The 19443-nt window shown below is 52.8% G+C and overlaps 1 protein-coding gene across 5 annotated transcripts in view; it reads right to left on the minus strand.

Annotated features, from left to right (window-relative positions):
• The window catches only part of FSTL4 (follistatin like 4), a 446761-nt gene that overhangs the window by 53740 nt on the left and 373578 nt on the right, over positions 1-19443 (minus strand). For all 5 annotated transcript variants that reach the window (XM_089909321.1, XM_089909323.1, XM_089909322.1 and 2 more), the window contains exons 7-8: positions 15502-15668; positions 2032-2152 (exon numbers count right to left, since the gene is read on the minus strand). In XM_089909321.1, coding sequence (XP_089765447.1) covers positions 2032-2152; positions 15502-15668 — 288 coding nt within the window. The remainder of the gene's footprint in view (positions 1-2031; positions 2153-15501; positions 15669-19443) is intronic.

The following is a 19443-nucleotide window of genomic DNA, read 5'->3' on the forward strand; positions in this document are numbered from 1 at the left end:
CACACCAGGCTGGCCTCTGAATGGCAGCCTGGGATGACTCACCCAGGGGTGTTATAACTGGGAACCCCTGGGTTATTTCTGATGAAATCCAGAAACTTCATTGTACACCCTGATTCAAGCCAACAAACACAGCCACAAAGCCCCAAAGGATTAAATATGTCCCCGCTCAAGGGAAATACTAATAAAATACGGCTTCGGCACATATGAACATAAAAATCCCTAAAACATCCTATAAGACAAATGTAGAGGCAAGCTGAGCTCACTCTGTTGTCCTTAAATGGCCTGTCACCCAGGATCCCAGAGGTAAGTGACATTGAACCTCATGATGTAATTATTCTCAACACCGTGTATACTTTATCAGAGCAGAAGCCCTGGACACAGCTGGCACAAAGGGTCTGGGGCTGACTTGGAGCTTTCACATTATTCTCTGGTGCACAGACGCCCTGCTCAGGCCTGCTTGGTGAAAGCAGTGATGCCCAGCTGGGCGTGGCTGGACACGTCTAATTTCCCTGGAGTGCTGATCTGCCATGGCACTGTGATGGCTTGTTTGTTGTGATGGCTGGAGTGGCCAGCCGTGTGACAGAGGGCAGAGCACAAGCCCTGGGTCTAGAATGACACCTACCAGTGGTGTGACCCCAGGAAAGTGACCTTACCTAGAGACCCATCCATAAAGTGGGTTAAAATTATACCGATTGGGAGAGTCCATGTGATGTGTTAGCCCAGGGACTGGCCAGAGAAAGTCTCAGAAAACTATTGTAATTGTTGATGTGGTCAGCAGCAGGGGTTAATTCTTCTCAGTTTCTGGGAGTCCTGGCAACACAGGGGCCTGTGAGAAGCAGAGAAAACCTGCGGCAGCCTGCTGAGGTTCTGCTTGGCTGGGCCCAAGCTGAGGCTCGTTAAGCCTCTGGGGGAGGGAGGTGGGAAGCAGACCCTTTTGCAGAAAGTAAGGCCTCCCAACTGGATAAGTGATTTGGGTCCACAGTACCTGGAGGAGGAGTGGCATGTTCTAGACAGTGTCTGCTTCTCACTGGATCAAGACCACAACAGCTTGCCATCTCCATGTCACTGTAATCGAGCAGGACCCTATGGGGCCTTCCCGGGACAGACTCCCTCCCCAACCCCCATGTCCTCCACCTGCCTCTTGTCTATAGAAAACCTTTAGACTCCCAGGCCTGCCCTGAGTGCCAAAGAATAAATTTACTCAGACAAGTGAGAAAATGCAGAAAGGAAAACAGTTAAGCAAGACAAAATAATAATAGTTTAGTCATTAAACAAAGTCAAGGACCTTTAGTTCCTCCTCAAGGGCTATAGACAACATTCTGAGCCGTGTGCTTTGAGCTGTTTTGCAGATCCTGAAACCCCCACCAGGTGGAAGAAGTTAACTCTATGCTGTCCACAAGTACATAGAACCCAGACCGGTTGGAATCAGAAGGTTGACAGTGTTGACTCCCGATTACCTCACCACCAACCAATCAAAAGAACGTACACGAGCTTATCACGCGCCCCACAGCACCCCCCCTCCCAACCCCCTGTCTTTGAAAACCTCTCCCTGAAAGCCTTCAGGAGTTGGGTCCTTTTGAGCGCTAGCTGCCTGGACTCCTTGCTTGGCACCCTCCAGTAAACGCTGCACTTTCCTTCACCACAATCCAGTGTCAGTAGACTGGCTTTACCTTGAGCAGGCGGGTGGACCCAAGTTCGGTTTGGTAACATCACCTACAGGGCACACTCCACATTCTACAGGGGCCTGCTGGAGATGCTGGGTGCGACCTGCCTAAGTGACTCACCCCCTCCCACCTTGACTCACTTCATCAGAGGAGGCTTTGGGGAAAGCCAGACCAGGAAATGAGTTGGCAGACTCTGCCCCTGCCTGCCCACCCCCCTCCCCAGTCCCTCTTTACTTACAGGAAAGATGGGACATTTTGGGGTCAGGTATTTCTTTAAGAAGTCAGAATGCAGGAGGGGAGGAGGGTTGTTCTGAGCAGCGTTTGGGAACACTTTGGGGGGACAACATGCATGGAGCCATTTACTAACCATTCACCTGCAGGACGTGGGTCTGGAACAGCTGCTCGTAGCCAGAGGCATGGCAGGTGTAATTGCCCATGTGGATGGTGGTCACCTTGGTGATGTAGAGGGAGTCGTCCTCTCCAAAGTCCTGCTTGGGCAAGGAAGACAACAAGATTGGCTTCTCTGCTGAGTAGCCTGGGAAGCATAGCCAGGTCTCTGGTTTTGCAGGAAAACAGAAACCCTGTAGCTGCGAGAGACTTCCTTTCTGCCTGGCCCCCTTACTCAGCCAGAGCTCCCTGCAGGGCTGGGCAGCAGGACCTCCATGTCTCTTCCGTGTTGCTTGCCCAGACCCTATACATCCTCTTAAGATCTTGTTCACCTTCTCTGTGAGGTCTGGCTTGAACACCTTCCCCAGCACCCTCCCTCTCCATTTCTACAACTGGGCTCACCTGCCCCTCCTGTGCTGCTGCTTGGCTGGTTTCCTCAGCTCTTGTCCACCTGTTGAGAGGCTCTGGAGGGCGGCCTCCTTTAGGGTCAGCCATCTTTTTCTTAAAGGGCCAGATAGCAAACGTTTTTGGCTTTCTGGGCCATAGGGTTTCTGTCAACTAGTCAGCCCTGCCTTGTAGCATGAAAATAGCCATACCAATGCCTAAATTAATAAGTATCACTATGTTCCAATGAAATTTTATTTAAAAAAATGTGGTGGGCTGCCTTTGGCCCATGGGCTATAGTTTGCCTACCACTGGTTTAGATCTCACCTCCATCTCCAAATAATTTCAGGCAGCTTACAGAGATCTGGGTAACCGAAGAGAAGGGAAATTGAACTCTGAGGAAAATGAGGGCAAACAAAAAACAAGGGCAGGGATGTACTAGAGAGCAGGAGGGGCTGATGCCAGGGGTTCCATGAGAAATGACTCAGTAAGCCCTGTCCCTGTGACCTCTGCAGCCTCACAGAGTGGGATCCTATTTGGCCAGCACATGGGGAGGGATGGGCAGGAGGGGGCTTTGAGCTGGTCAGAGGCCCCTGGTGAGCACTGGGCACACAGCACTCCCCCAGGGCCTTTCCAGCCAGCTGCCTTGTCTCCTGCAGAACAATGCACAACGCTGGCCCTGTCCAGGCACCAACTGCAGACATGCTGGGGAATGGAATTACCGGTGTTTCAGGGAGACCTTTCATCATGTTTGGCTTTAGCTACCAAACATCTCTGAGGTGTGGTGCTCAGAGCTGATGGGACAGAGGAGGTCCTGGCTCCCTGGTGAGAAACAGGGCTGGGCAGTACTAGGTGTGAGGAGTGATGGGGGAAGCCAAGTGCTGGCACTCAAGATACTCAGGTTTTAGCTTGAACTCTGGCACTGACCAATGTTCCCTCATCCCTCTGGGCACTGGCTTCCCCACCTGTAAGTTGTGGACAATTTATATGCCCTATCTGCCTCCTGGGGTAATGGGGAGATCTGGCAAGAGAATGCCCATGAGTACATTTTCCAGTGTGGGAAGTGTGACATACATGGGGGCTGCTACTTTCCTTACTATTAACAGAAGATGCAAAACTCCTCTTGACCCCCTGGAGACAACACCAAACCATCCCTCCCGTCATTCTCCCTGTCCTTCCTGAGCTTCCTTTTTCCACAGAAGCAATCTCGTGGCAGGAGGGACGGAAGGCCACCAGTCAGTGTGGCACAAGGATTGTCCAAGGGCCCAGCCACAACCATCATGAGTCCTTTAAAGATGCTTTCGGGCTAATTAACCCAATGAAGGGTGCAGGCCCAAGAGAGGTTTGGGTTAAGGCACAGGTTGGAAGGTGGAGAGTGGATGCATGCAGCCTGCTTTCAGTATCAAGGAAAAAATACTCAGAAGTGCTCCCAGTGGAGTGAAATACTGGAGAAGGCTGCTGTAAGAAACCCTTAGAGTTTTCTCTGAAACATTGCTCTGCTGTAAAAAGCCCCATTCCTATCATGCAGTGGAAGCTTCCCTAATAAAAATAAAATACCAGATAGCTTATTTGTCCTGTGCCATAACAGAGACATAAAGGGTTCATACCTGAGTTGCTTATGAAAAGTTAATGGTTAGTCAGTTCTGGGGCTGACATATTTCTAATCTAAGCTGTTTCCTGTGTCAAAACCTAAATCTGCAGGAAAATACATTTTGCTTGGAGTCTCAGTGGTGGAATGGCATCTCGAAAGAGGGCTGGGGAGCTGGGTGCGGCCCCACCTTGGGGAACCTCAATACCTCACTTGGTTGGTTCCTGGACAGACTCCATCCCAAAGGGCAACACCAGAGCTGTTTGTAAGGGGTTTGGTGCTGGGGATCCCCTGGCATTTCCCTCTGTTTTGCCTTCTTGAGCCTTCATACCCACAGCCCTTCCTCACAGGAGGGCCCTCCTTGTAGTCAGTCTCAGGTGCTGGCACCCCCTACTCTTCTCGCCACCTCAGTGGGGTTGGGTGGTCATGGGACCCTAGGCTGAGAAGAGCCCCCAGGCTGAGGTTCCCACAGATCAACTGCAGAGTGGTGCCCAGTAATAACACCAGCTTACAGTCTCCACGAGCTAACTGTGTGCTGGGAATCTTGACATACGTCGCTTTGTTTAAGCCTCAGAAAAAACCCTGAAAACCATAAAGCAAAACAAATGCCCAGTCCCCATGGGGTGAGAAAGTAGAGCTCTCCTGCGCAATATATTCAGAGTCTGACCTTCTCTCACCGCCTCCACTGCTACTGCCGTGGGCCAGACGCACGGTCCTCCGCCTCTGCCCCTCTGCGCCGCAGCCAGGCCACGCCCCCCTCACTCGGAGTCCCAGCCCTAGAGGGTCTGCAGGGATGACCTGCCGTCCCCTCTCCGCCCCGTCTCCTTCCACTCTCCCTTGCTCATTCCTCTCCAGCACTGTGGCCCCTTGCTGTTGCTCCAACATGCCTGGCATTCTGCCCCCTCAGGAACTTTCTCCTTGTTGTCCCACTACCCCAGGACTATCAGTCTGTCTTGCTCTACCTCCCTGAAGTCCGCTCATATGTTATCTGCCGGCCCTATCTGTAACCCCCATGGAGCACCTGGCACGCACTTACTCCCATTTAGCATACTGTTTGCCACGTGTCTCCCCAACTAGAATGTGAGCTCCACCCTCGTGCCTGGTGCTCACTGCTGTGTCCCCAGTGCCTAGCGGGGCCTGACACAGAGTAAGCCCTCAGTAGACATTCGCTGAGCAGACTGTACAAGGCGCTGAGCTAGGCTCTCTGCAGGGGCTGTGTGTGCCCTGGTTCCCGTTCTTTGGGTTTGACAATGGAGGCGCCCACCTCCTGCCTTCCTGTGCCCCAAAATGTTACCAATCACCCGGGGTCCAAAGCAAGTGGCTGGTGGGGAGGCAGAGAGCTGGTCTCAAGTCTTGTCCCTGCCTTTCCACCCTGCCCCCTTCTCCATGCTGCATCCTCAGGCCTGGGCACACTGGGAGGGCTCAACTCAGTGCAGCAGGCAGAGCCCATGCGTGTAGTCCCAGACCGGGCTGATGGCTTCTGGGAGCCCCTAACAGAGTTGCTTAACCTCTCTGTCTGTTTTTCCTCACTGCTCCTGGGAGCAGAGGCATATCTCTTGGGTGATCGCTCAGGGGTGGAGGTGTGTGGGTTGCCGGATGCGTTATGGCTCTACTTTGAGCACCTAACTCATTATCAGCCTGTGAGTTAGGCTCTGGGGAGAACCTGACTCTGTACTAAATAAAATAATGGCTCTGGGCTGAAACAATAGGCATCATATAATTATAGAAAAAAAGTGCATATTATTTTCTGGAGCATGAATACTGGCTACAGAAATCAAAGTTACCTCATCGGATGTAAGGAAATTACTTTATAAATTGATTTATGAAATTACATAAAACTAAACCTGCAATCCTTCTTCTCCTGAAGGTTTTCTGAGGTGTGTCTGAATGCTGCTATCAGTGCTTGATTGCATCTCTGAAACTGTCTTTTTAGGGATGGCTTTTTTTTCTTTTGCTCTGATGCGTAGAAATGTATTAGCAAAATCAAGGTTCCTTCCAGAAATAAGCAGATGCCAGATTAGATCATTCTTTGTATTGATGCGCATCTGTCTTCGGAAAAGAGACAGTTTTACTTAAAGATACGTTTTTTTGTTTTTGTTTTTTTGCCTTTAAAAAAGCTATTTTCTAAGTGTCTGCCCTTAATAAAGTAATTAAATGAAACTTCAGTATTAAACAATATTTAAGCAGAGGCAAGATGGGGGATGTTGTCATGGTGATACATGTGAGTCAGGTCTAAGTAATATGAAGATGAGCCATCAGTGCTGATTATTTAGTGACTAAACATTAGACACAAGGACTCCAGAGTGATTTCAGAGGTTAGGTTAATGGTACTGTCAGGGCTACAAAGTTTAGGAACATTTATTCAGAGCTTTTCTAGCTCTGCCCTCCTCAGGAGCACTCTTGGCTCTCTTTGGAGAGGATGGAGTAAAGGAGAGGGTCTTTTCCCCCAGGCTGGTTTGACTCTGGCCCCCAGAATTTCACTAACCCTAGCATCCCACCTGCACAAATGCACCCAAACACTGAGCGATGCAGTGCCTTGGTGATGGCCGATCCTCAGAGATGTCTGCACTCACATGAACACACACATCCATTATCCAGACCCAGCAAAGACCAGATGCATCATTTGGTGGGCACAGACCAACATCCTTGTGAACACATGCAGTAAACAGCATGTGTGCACACACATGTTCCAAACCCCTGCTCTCTCTACACAGCTGACCCCTCGGACTCACACTGGGGTTCCCGTGTTGGTCACCTCCTTCTAGCCCCTCAGAGGACAGACCTGTCACTCTGCGAGGGCCTGCAGAAGCAGTCCTCTTGATCAAATTCCTCTTAAAAAAGAAGTCTCTGCAACTTGAAGCAATGCCTAAGTGGCCACTGAGCCCCCAGGGGAAGGCTGCTATGGACAGTCACGTTCGGTGTGAGCAGCCTGGAGTGGGTCTGTCCTCCTGCCCACTCCCAGGCCTGGCCCAGGACAGGGAGCCACAGGTGTGGGAGAAGGCACTGTGGGGAGGCTCCGGGCTTGCCCAGGACTGTGGGGAGTGTGCAGCCACTTGCTGCCTGGGGTTTATGTGGTCAGTGCCAAAGGGGAGGCACCTCATCTCTCTGTGCCCATGTGTGGCATGGTGCCTGGTGCATAATGGGTGCTCAGTTAGTGTTGGCTGAATGAATGGAGGTGTGTCAGCCTGGAGTGCTGGCTCGTGGGGAGCCATAGGAAGTGAAGTGAAGGAGTAACGTTACCCAGAGAGAAGTCTGGCCTTTGCCCTCAGCTATTGGGAGGTGAACTCTAGGCCTTGGGATGTGCCTTTGTTTGCTTGAGCAAACCAGAGCATCTAACAATGTGATTTATGATGGGAGCCCTGCACCACATGGGACCAGCTCTGCCTCCTGTCTCCTGGCTGGATACTAGGGGTCAGCCACGCGGGCAGTATGGGATTGAGTGCTAGTGAAGGCTCTGGACACAGACCTGGGTGGGCTTCCCTGGTAGGTATGTTGTTACACGTCTATGCCGGGAGCCATGACCGCACCAGGAGACAATGGAAGCTCCGCACTTGGACCCTCCTGGACTCTGTCCTGTGGGCTTCTGCTCCTGGCTGATTTTAATCTGTACTCCTTCCTGATAATAAACCATAACTGTGAGTATAACAGCTCTCAGTGAGTTCTGTGAGTCCTTCTAGTTAAATTATTAAACCTAAAGGTAGTTTGGGGAACTCCCCAAACTTGAAATTGGTATCAGACTGAGGACGTTCTTGTATGAACTGCTGTCTCTAACTTTGTAGTTGGTTCCAGAACTCAAATGGGGGAGATTCTGGCCCAGTGGTGTGGATGCTAAGCATCTGGCCTGGGGACAAGCTTGAGAGTCTGAGCGCGCACAGGGGCCTAGGCACCTGTACGAGAAGGCTCACGCCAGAGACATTGCTTGGAGCACCAGCTCGTCCATCTCCAGAGGCCAGAGAGCAGACACCTCTTGACTGGCCAGGACTCTACAGTATATCATGTGGATGAGTGGCAGCCTTCCGGGGAGTTGCAAGCCTGAGCCCCTGAATGGGGCTTCGGATCCTTAACCGATCAGCCCTGTGTGCCCAGCCTGGGTGGGAAGGGACTCAGGCGCTAGACTGCACTGCAGGGTCAACTGAAGTTCCACAGCGTCTCAAACCTGCTGCCTTCATCTGGGAACCCTGCAACCCTCCCCCCGGGGGCCCCTTGCATCACGAGTCCCCAGGCCTAGAGGGCCTTACCAGCTCCTCTAACCTGGATCACACTCCCAGCCAAGAGAGCTGATAGGCATTCTTGCTGTTCCGGAAACACCCCAGGGAGGATTTGATTAAATTTCCTTCCATGGCTCATTTCAGGGACCAACAAGGCTTGCAATCAGGAATTTTCTCCTGCTGTGGTGTTTAAAAATCTTATACACCATTGGAGGGAGTATAAACTGGTGCAACTTTTTTGGAGGGAGATTTGGCAATATCCATCAAAACTGAAAACATGTCCACTCTTGGATATAGTTATTCCACTTCTAAGAACTTATCTTACAGGGCTGCTTACACAAATGTGCAAAGAGGTATGTATAAGGATGTTCACCACAGTATCGTTTTTATAAGATAAAGCCTGAAAACGGCCTGAATGTGAGCTCCCCTGCGTAGGGCTTGGGGCTCTGCATTCAGGGTCTGGAAGCTGGATCAGAACCTTCCTGAGGGACTCTGTACCTTTGAGATGGGGCCAGAAGAGGTCACTGAGCACAAGTAAAGCCTTGAAGCTAGTACTATTGAGATAGGTTGGGACCTGGGCCCCTTTGCTGCAGTGCTTGCACCTGGACACACCTCTCCTCGAGCAACAGAATACAAAGAAACTGTGTGGGACTAAAAATAACCGCGTGCATGCTGCCGTTGGGGCAAATTCTGGACGAAAGATACAAAGAGACCAAAAAACCCAACTGCCACTTCTGAAGAGTCTGGAGCAAAGCCAAGGGGTCGGGAGCAAAAGCAGGGCACTGCGCATGCCCTCTGCACACAACAGCACCGAAGGGGTGGGCACACCACATAACCTCCGGCCCGACCCCCTGGACACATCCCTACTCTCACCGCATATAAGGAACAAGCTCATCCGCCCTCCTCAGGGAGCGTGTGCAAGCAAGGGAACCTGCTGTTTGTTCTCCCCGCTGCTGCAGCAGGGGCCCCAATAAAGCCTCGCCTGAATTTCTTGTCTGGCCTCTGATCAATTTCTGTCGATTAAAGAGGCCAAGAACCCTGGTCGGTAACACTATGGGGAAAGAGGGGTGATCCTGAGGAGGCCACTGAGAAAGCAAAGGCCAGTGGAGGTATTTGGGAGGGCAGAGACCCCCACGAGTTCCACAGGCTGATGTACCATGGGCCCGGGCCCTGTCCCTTGGAGAGCTCTGGCCAATTCTCCTTGTGGTTTGAACTCATCCAAAGCTCAAAAGAACCGGTTGTTCATCTGTAACCAGGGTTTTCGACACGCGCTGGCCAAAGGCTTTGAGTGCTTCAAGTATACTGTTTTCCAAGATTTTAAAACGAAATGTACCCAAGCGTTTAATGAGATTATTTTAATGCAGAACCTACAACCACTGTCTAGCATGTTGCAAACAGCTCTCCGTGCTAATGAAACGCCTCTCATCTTTTTACAATAGATTCATGACTGGTTCATACAAAGACAATAAGAATTAAATGAGTCATGAGCTCTTAAATCATTCTCTTTTGGTCTTTTTAATAACTCACTTCCAAAGAAGAGCTGGCTAAGAGCATATGCTTCATTAGAGTTATTTGTTCATGGTTTTACACCATATAGGCACGGGGAAAAAGGGAATCTTTTAACACATCCTTCAAACACTGCCACAGATAATTTCTTTTAATGGGTTTTGTTTCTCTGCTTTTGTCATTGTACTCTGCCTGCCGACACCTGAAAGTCCCCAATAGGGAGACTTGGTGAAAGAAAAAAACAGCAAAAAACAGTGGCTTTTTCAAGTCATTTGCAATATATGGGGTTTGCTATAAGCCTTTTTTTTTTTTTTTTAAAGAAGAATACAATAGAAAAAATTTTCCTCTCCCTGAGAATATCTCGGCCAAACAATTCCACGTGCTGGTCTCAGAGCCTTCTGCCTTCTCTTTGCGGTGGCAGAGGCTGGTGGCTAACGAGACCTGGAGCACCAGACACACGGGCTGCACCAGGAGGGGACACATCCACTGGGGCTCGGACACTGCAGCGGTTACTGTTGAAGCAGGAGGCAGGCCCAGCTGCCCCAGGGCGAGGCCTTGGCAATGCTTGGTGCTAGGTGCTGTGTCCTAAGAGCAAGGAACCTGGGGAGCTCTGGCTGGGGTGTGCAGGCTGGCTGCAGGCCCTGGCAAGTCCCTGGACCCTCTGACTAATAGAACCCCACTTGCCTCACAGGGCTGCGATGAGGATTAAATGCTTGTGAGTGGACTAGCATGGAAACTGGCTCCTGGACACAGCAGTGGCTTAGTACCGATGGTAGAAACACCAGCATTAACGCTAGCAAGGATTCAGGAGTCAGCTATTTTCTGGGACTTTGGGGATGTCTTCTCCCTGCGTCTCCTCCCCTGATGGGCAGCCCCTGTCCTTGGGGATATAAGGGACAGTGAGGAAGACAGTTACGAGGGGAGGGCAGCTGACATTGCTGGGGCAGGGCGTGAGGACTGGGTTTGGGGACGGTCACTTTACTGCCTGAGTAGCTACTGTGTGGTCTGGGCAGGGTGCTGCAGCCTGGGATGGGCTCCACTTTTGCAGAAAGTGAGGTAGCCTCCCCCCTCACCTCAAGGACACCTAGTTTGGAGCCCAGGGTAGGGCGAGAAGTGTATGGATCTGCCTCAGAGATGGGCCCCCACCCCAGCCCCGATGCCTGTCTCAGGGGACAGGCCTTGGGAGACAGGAGAGATGGAGGCTCTGAGGTCCAGGTGAAAAAGCAAGGTTCCTGGCTCCTGTGCAGGCCTCTCATACCCCACACGTCCCTGCTTCCCACACAATTTCCTTATCACAGCACTGTATAACCCCAGAGAGCCCTCGGGGGGCACCTGGCTGGTCCCCTTTCCGCTTGGGTACCGGTGGTGAGAGGCATCTCCCTGCCTCCTAAGGCAGAGTCCTTCCTGAGGGTAAACTTCCCCCAAGGACTCTGGTTGTGGCCCTCCAGAGTGACGGGCTGCCCTCCCCCACGTGGCACAGGGCTGTCTGAGCAGAGCAGGGCCCTAGGCTGGGCATGCTGACCACAGGCACACAGTGCATGGCCTGCGGGTTGCGGGCTCGCCCAGGCATGACGGCATAGGTGCTCTCCTGGCCGGCAGCCTGGCCCAAGATCAGGGCAGGTGGTGCTCAGGGAGCTGCTGTGCCTGTCCCCTGCCCTCAGCTTCTGAGCTGGAGCAGTGGCCGTGGGCCCTTGAGGGCTGAGATGGGGGCCACAGGGCCAGGTCTGAAGCCGCCAGACCCATCACTGCTTCTGTAAAGAGCCCAGCAGCTGGCCAGGAAGTAAACAAATTACAGGCCGCCCTTTGTGAGCTCTGGGGAACGTGCATGAGCAGAAACTATTGATTTCTTATCACCCAAACAGAAGGAGGTATCATACTCCAGAGACCCGCTGCCGGGAGGTGAGGCAGAATTCCCGCCCCTCCTGGGGAGCACCTGTCTCGGGGGCCTTTGCACTCCTGGTACCTAGTGCTGCCCTCTGCTTGGGGGGTTTGTTTTCCCGGGTGGGGCTGAGGCAGGGCCCCTCATGGCCTGTGCTGCAGTGAGGCTGAGGCATCCTGCAGAGGGGGGCTCAGGCATCCCAGGGGCGGGGCACAACAGGTCTGTGCTACCTTGCCCCCTCGGGGCCGGGGAGAATGTCTTTGCTCTACGCTCTGCCACAGGGCTTGCCACTCGCAGGCACTTATTATGTGAATCCAGAGGATGGCTCCCCAAGTAGGCCATCTGGATGGCCGTGTACACATTGGTGACTCCTGACAGCGACACTGCTCACTGGGGAATCCAAGTGGCTCCTTCTTGCTTGGCTCCGGGCTACAAGGGTACATTTACTTTCTGATCAAATATTATTCTGATGCTTGAGGCATCCTTGATGTTTGCAAGTCAGAAAAGTTTAATTACATGTGTCATTAGCATGGCATTCTGTAATAGCTCTGTGACTGAATTCATTAACAGAATTCTTAACAGATAAGACAAGACAAATTCATATTTTGTTGCTCATGAAAGCCTCTCATTAAGAGAGTAGTGAAAAAGTGATTCCTATTTTGTTGCCAATCAAGATGTCTCATACAAACGACAAAGAAAGGAGGCCCACACCTCTCGGTGCTCTCTAATCTGCCCGCCTTGGGTTTTGTAAGCTGATCAGCTTCCCCTGTTTGTGCAGCGTTTCGGAGCCAGTTGATCATTACAAGGCCTGTGATCGTGTTTCATCTCTGACTGTGGCAGCTGGGGGAGGGCGCTGAGATGCCACAGGCTGGGGGGCTCTACGAACCCCTCGATCCCCGATCTTTGCTCGACCAGGGTAGCGCCCCCCCGGGCTTTTCTCCCCTGACCAATCTTGCTTCAGAAATGCCCTGAGAATCCTGATGACCCAGCTCTACCCATCTCCAGCCTGATGTCCTCCTGGGGCTGCTCTCCTCACTGTCCTAGGACACGCTCAGTCTGAAAATGCCCAGGCGAGGAGGACAGCCTCATCCCCGTTTCCCCGCAGGCTCAGAGAAGGTGGCGGCCCTGGACCTGTCGGAGGTGGCTTGGCAGTGTCTCCCTCTGGATGAATCAAGGCTGACCTGAATCAAGGCGACTACAGGCAGCAGGGGCACCCCAGGGTCACATCTGCCTGACGGGGAGCCTCACCAGACTGCACTGGCTGCTGTTTGGGGACTCAGGCTGCAAGGGGTTGAGAGTGTTGTCTGGTGGGAGCAGTAATAATAATAATAATAATTAGTAATATTGTGAAAATGAGAGTGATAATAGCATGGAACATTATATGCTAAGAATTTCATGTGTCCCTTAATCCTCATTATAACCCTATGAGGCAGGACCTATTATTTATCCCTTTTCCACAGAGGAGGAAACTGAGGCCTAGAGAAGTCAAGTGCCATTTCCAAGGTCACTCAACTAGTAAGTGGCAGAACTGAGGCTTAAACCCAGGTCCTTCTGACCCCAGAGCCTGGCCCTTCATGAGTAGGCTGTGCTGCGTCCCTCCCCTCTTAAAGGCAGGTGCGTGCGTGTGCGTGCGTGCGTGTGTATGTGAGCGTGTTGTGTGAGTGTTGTGTTGTGTTGTGTTGTGTGTGTGTGTGTGTGTGCTTGCATGCATCGGGCAAGGACCCCTGCGGGGCTGGCGCTGCCCTGCACCTCACGCTGGGGTTTCTGAGAAGCACAGGCCCCTGCCTGCTTGTGGGCTGCTGACTTACCCAGAGCAGCGTTTCCTGGGAGGTAACAAGAGGCCATTAATCTCCAGTTGCACCCACAATTACCCAAATTGCTAACCTCACTGTGAAAAGTAGAAATTCAATTGAGCTGGTGCTGGAGGCATGTTCGAGGGAGGGGAAAGACACTCAGAGTAATTTAATTAACCGCTGGCAAGTGCATTAAGAGGAGTTCTGCCTCTGCCTTTATTTCTAATGTCTTTAAATAGAGCATCAAGCAATGCACATGGATGTTCAGACAGACACAGGAGGACCTGACCTAGTTCTGAATTAATCACTACTGGCCAAACATGGTTAAAAGCTCGCAACCCACCTTGAAAGAGATGCACACACAAATGTGCACCCCAGCGCACACACGTGCACATGCACACATACACATACACCCTAGTCTTTACAAACAGGACAGTGCCTTCCCTTGCTAAGATCGCAGAGAAGCCCTGGGCACCTCAGGCTCAGAAGATGAAGAACTCTGCCCACCCAGCATCTGACCATCAAGCAGCCACTAGGCTTGTGCTGGTACTGACATTCAGAGATGGGTGGGATATAGGCTATGCTCACTATAGTGGGGAAATTGCAAGGAAACCATCCTGCCTGGTGTGACAAAGGTGGGGGAAGGGCACTTCTGCCCAGCTCTGCCCAGGGTGGGACTCTAGAGTGACCCCCTCTTCCCATCTGCTTCCCCCATGTTCTCCAGGGCACATCCAGAGGGGCCTTGGGAGTAGCAGAATTCCAACTTTGTGGTTCCTGCAGGATTAAACGCTGGACCTCTCTCCCCACAAAGCAGTCTCAGAATTGGAAGGGATCTTCAAGGTCATGGGGTTTAGCTGCCCTCTTGTGGCTAGCAGCATTGTTTACCATGATCCTGCTTGAGCTTGTATGCCTCTAGGGATGGGGAGCTCACTGCCTCCTGTGATGCTCACTCCATTGCGGGGCAGGGCTGATGGCTGGAATGGTGTTGCATCTAAGCAAACCAATTGGTCTCTTTTTGGTCCCTTGCCCTTTGTGCTAGTCCATCTCATGGGTCACACAGCCCAGGCCAGCTCCCTCTGCCCCAGCACCTCCCTCATCACCTCACAGCGGCTACAAGAACTGACCACCCATCCCACAGGTCTTCCTTCTTGGGGCCAAGCAGCCCATTCTGGGTTGGCCTGTCCTGAGCCAAGGAGACCAGGGCTGCCCCTTTTCTGCCTGAAACTTGTATTCCTGTCACAGTAGCTCAAGACCTGTCAGCCATCCTGGCAGCGCCCTGTGTGGGTGACATCACTCCATCTTCTCACATGAACTCTCAGGAAGCCACCTTATCCTGTGCCAAACCAGGGCCAGTGCGTATTCTTGACTCAATCCCTTTATTCCTCAAGGCCAGTAGAAGGGAGGCACCGATAATGTTGCTCTTCTAATAGATTAACTCACTGAGGATCAGTTTAAGAAATTGTCCAGTCATAAAGGCAGAGTGGGGTGATGCTGGGACCCCAGTGCGGGGTGCCTGCGCCCTCAGAACCCAGGAGGCCCCCATTGCTCCTGTTAGGCTGTGAGAGCTCTGGAGCTCTCTTCTTCTGCTCAACTCATCACATCCATACTCACTCTCCCAGCAAACAAGGCTCCTGGGCAGGCCCCTCTGGCCTGATCTTGTTTCCTTTCACCACCCTGCTGCCCCTGCCCTCCAGCCAACCCAGCCCAGAGGCTCTGCCCTCCACAGGAAATACCCCCTCCTTGGCGTCCAGCTGTCTGTATCCTCCCCAGCTTCAGGGTCCAGAGTCTCTCCTGGGGGGCACCCAGCCAGATGCTCTCCCCTGCCCAGGAACCTCCTGCCCTGCCCACCGCGCCTCCCCTGTTCACCTTATTCTGGGGTTGGCTAGCAGCTTGCAGCCACCATCCATCCTATTCTCTGCACGAGGTGGGACTGATACCTCCAGACACCAGACAACAGGCTGAATGGCACCAACATGGGATGTGAAAAGAAAGCCCTCTGGCCCTGCAGCTACCACATGGCATCTCGGCATCTGGCCCAGTTGGCTTCCCTGGGAGGTGCGTCTGAGCTCAGAGTCAGAGCCAGGTGACTTACATTGATGTCTTCCAAATCCAGGAAGTTCAGGGCCAGCCCGTTGCGCTTCCAGACGATGGGCGGCCGCAGGTCTCCGCGGACAGCGCAGGTCAGCACTGTGCTCAGGCCCACGGTCACTGTGGCCACACTGACCCTCTCCTCAGGGGCGAGGCTGAGCTGTACCACCTCTGCAGGGAAAGGAGAAGCCGTCAGCTGTAGGCCCAGGAAATGGAGTCTATACCTGAAGGGATACAGCCCCAGGGATCTACTGCAGGTCAGGGGCCTCGGGCAAATTCCTGGAGCAGGAACATTGTCCACAATGTGCTGACTAAATGTACAGATGGACACACCTCCTGGGAGAGGGGCCACAACTTATGTTAAATGCTCAAAGGGCTGTTTGAGGCAAATCAGGTCAGGAACCACAGCTAGCGTAGGGGAAGCATCTGGGCTGTGGATCTGTGAGTCAAGCTAAGAGTGTGGGCTGCCCCTCTGAAACCAGGGAACCAGGTGTGCTGGCCCTGCCCTGTGCTCTCCAGGCCCCCTGGAGTCGGGGCCTTGCCAAGTGCTGTCAAGGTCTGCTGGCTGGGCCGACAGGTTTCTCATCTACCTGGGGGCAAATTAAAGGTTGCACTGTCTGAAGTCTGGGGAATGAACTGGCTGACCTTTGAAGGTTTGTTTCTGTCTAAGGATTCTCTGAACTTGGATTTGGATTTCTGCTCAGCCACCGTGCACTGTAGCCTTTAATTTTTTGAAGTGTACTTTAGGCTGTACAAATGATTAATCCTTGCCATTTTATACTTGATAACTGGCATTAAGACTGATCATCCATCAGACAAAGAGGAAGGGTCTAAAATATCTCCCTGCAATCACAGGCCTTTTGAAATTCTCAGGATTAAAGAAAAAAATCAAACTCAGGGTATTCAAATGCCAAAGTGGGATGAGGCTTGGAGGGGGTGTCACTAGCTCACTGACTGGACTACCCCTCCACTGTTCTGCCCCCAAATCTACTTGGGGGAGCTTGGGGAGGCAGCCAGAGGCAGCATGAGTGGCGGGAGGGGGCTGGCTCTGGGGGCCTGTGCTACTCTGGGATGCCAGCAAAGACGCTGGGACCTGGGGGCCTGACAGGTGTGGAGAAAGGCACAGAGTTGGGACCTGAGCTCTGTGACTCAGCGGGACACTTTTGAGCTGTGACCAGGCAGCACACCTGTGCTCACACCCTCTCGCCAGTGTGTGTGGGAAAGGAGGAGGGGAAGGGGAGCAAAAACAGCTGTAGGTGCCACGCACCGCAAAGCAGGTGCAGTGAAAGCAGGTGCACTAAGGTCTGATCCTGAGCCCCAAAGCCCTTTCTCCTCTGCAAACATTCAGTGGCCTGGCCCTGGGAATGAAGAGGAACAAGATGTACACTAGGTGCTTAATCGGTGCTTGTTGGATGGACGGATGGATGAAAAATGGAGAAAACGGAAATAAAGAAGGAAAAAAGAGCCAACAGGCCAGTGGAGAGGGGCAATCACACAGAGGAAAAATGTGACTCCCGCTGAAGGAGCCACAGGAGGAAAGGTAAGCACTGAGCGGCTGATGCAGACGCAACCGGCGTAATATTTTACAAACATTAAAGTGATGCATTTCAAGTTCCCTCTTAAATCATGTTCTGCTTGCTGCCCTCCCACCTCTGAGTCATGAGGCTTATTGCTCCAGCAGAGAAGCCGCTAACCCTCTGTAGCAAGAGCCAGGCTTTGGAGATTCAGAGGGGTAGAGAGAGGGAGAGAAGAACTTGCTATAATGGTTTATTTCCCACTGTGCCCAAGTGCAGAGGAGACAACTCTTCCTCCTCAGAAGAGCCACAAGGCTCCGTGCTCTGTGGAAGTGGGAGGGGGTGTGGAAGGCCCCCCTCGTCCCAGGCGTGTGGGAAGAAGGCGGGAGACAGCGGGAAGGGCAGAGAGCATGCCTGTTGGTGTGCGGGTGAGGGGAACCACGGGGGGCTCTAGGAGGAAGCTGAACCCTCCCTCAAGCGGCCTGCACCCCACCACCTCAGGCGACCACAAAGATGTGGCAGAGAACCAGGGCCTGCGCTCGTCTGCCAGAGCCCCCTCGGTCCCTCGTGGCATGGAGGGACCCAGAGGTTCCTGCCTGGGTCAGGGTGTGCTCTGGGCCCCTGTACCTGAGGACTGCATCGGACTCTCAGACCTGGGCCTGACGGAACGGCCTCCAGACCTCAAGGGCACATCGTGCCAGTGGGGACGCTGGACTCCACTAGGCTGAGAGTGTCCAGACCAAAAGCACAGCAGGGCTGACCTCTGCTGCGGGTGCCCGTGGACAGCACGACCAGGGGTCCTCGCGGTGGGGACCAGAGGTGGCAGTGGACAGCCGCACGCTTCCCTCTACACTCAGAAACCAGCTTGGGGGGCTGGGAATTGGAGACACAAAGCATTTTTATTAGCCAGGGCATTACTTACGTGGACTGTTAAAATGATCAGCTCGGACTAAGCTTTACAATGGACTGAACATTTAGGGACATTTTTCTCCCAGTGGCTGGTGGGTGGGGTGTGTGAAGCAATCAGTTATGTTACAAAAGGAACCTATGTTTTCTTTGCATGTATGAGCACCAGTGAGAGTAAAAGTAAAAGGCCAACTGGGAAGTCAGGGAGGGGCCCTCAGAGGAAGCAGGACCTCCCCTGGGCTCCAGAACTCTGCTTCTCCAGGTATGGTTCCTCCCGCCACCTGCATCTCATCTCTGGGGCAACTGATCAAAACGCAGACTCCTGTCCCTCAAGCCCAGGCTGGTACTGTCTGGTGGCAGGATGGGCATCAGGTTTTAACAATCATCCAGGGGCTTCTGTGGTACCTGAGGCCTGAGAGCCACTGCCTTAAAAGATTGGGGTGCGGTGGGAATGGGGAGATGGAAAGGGAGAATGTGGGTGCATGTGGGGAGGGGAGGCAGTGTGGTCAGTGGGGTCCCAGGGGCCTTGATTACCAGTCTAGGAGCATGGGAATGGAAGATTACGTGCAGTGTAGGAGCCCCTTCCTCCATGTGGCCCCAAAGTCTTCCATTTTAAACAGTTGTAGAAAAATGGCTGGAGGAGCCTATAGCACGGGGCTAAAACCAAACAAACAAACAAACAAGCCCGAGTGGGAAGCCTGTGTGGCTCGCCATCCGCCGCTGGGATCTGGTTCCCGCATCTTTCCTGAGTGCACCCTCGAACATCTGTATGTCTGAAGATGTGTGATTTTCACGGGAAAGACGCATGCAAAATTAGAATGCATGAGTACTGACAAAACCATCATAATTCTGCTCCTGTCAGCTACACAAATATTAACCAAACAGCAAATATTTGGGTCATTTAAAGTTTAATTAAATGAATGTTTTATTAGATTTCGTCCATGTCAATATTCCCCAGATCCTTTTAAAATTCTGGAGATATTTATGGCAAATGAACTGCTCCTCACTCTTGGTTATTTACTGTTCAACACGTCTTCCCCGGCAGGCCCCATCTCCCAGGGTGATTTCCCAGTGAGGGAAAGATGAGGCAGCATCACGGCCTGGGGCTCGAGCGAACTGGGCAGATGCCTGGCTATGGCTCTGGACACCCTGGCCTCCAGGCCTGGCTCTGCTGGTGACACCCGAGTGGCCTCGGGCAGGTCCTTCCTGTCCCTGGGCCTCAGTTTAGACATCCATATAATGAGGGATTGGGCTAGGAGGGCTCTGGGGGCCCGGCTGGCTTTCAGGCTCTAGGATTCGGAGTGCACGGTTCTGAGCAGACGTCCCTGCTCACTCTCCCCGGTCCTGCCGGGAGCTGCCCGGCTGCTGCTTCCCTCAACACCACCTGCCTCTGTTCCTTGCCCACTTGCCGTGATGGTACAAGTGACGCCTCAAGTGGCAGCGTGAACAGTTGCCAAGCCCACAGGGACTTCCCTCCTGATATCCCCTGAACCCTCCCATCCCTCTCCATCCAGGTCCTCAACGGC

Source organism: Delphinapterus leucas, chromosome 3 (genome assembly GCF_059928025.1).
Source record: "Delphinapterus leucas isolate spDelLeu-1000000601 "Yukka" chromosome 3, BTC_Dleu_Yukka2, whole genome shotgun sequence".
NCBI lineage: Eukaryota > Metazoa > Chordata > Mammalia > Artiodactyla > Monodontidae > Delphinapterus > Delphinapterus leucas.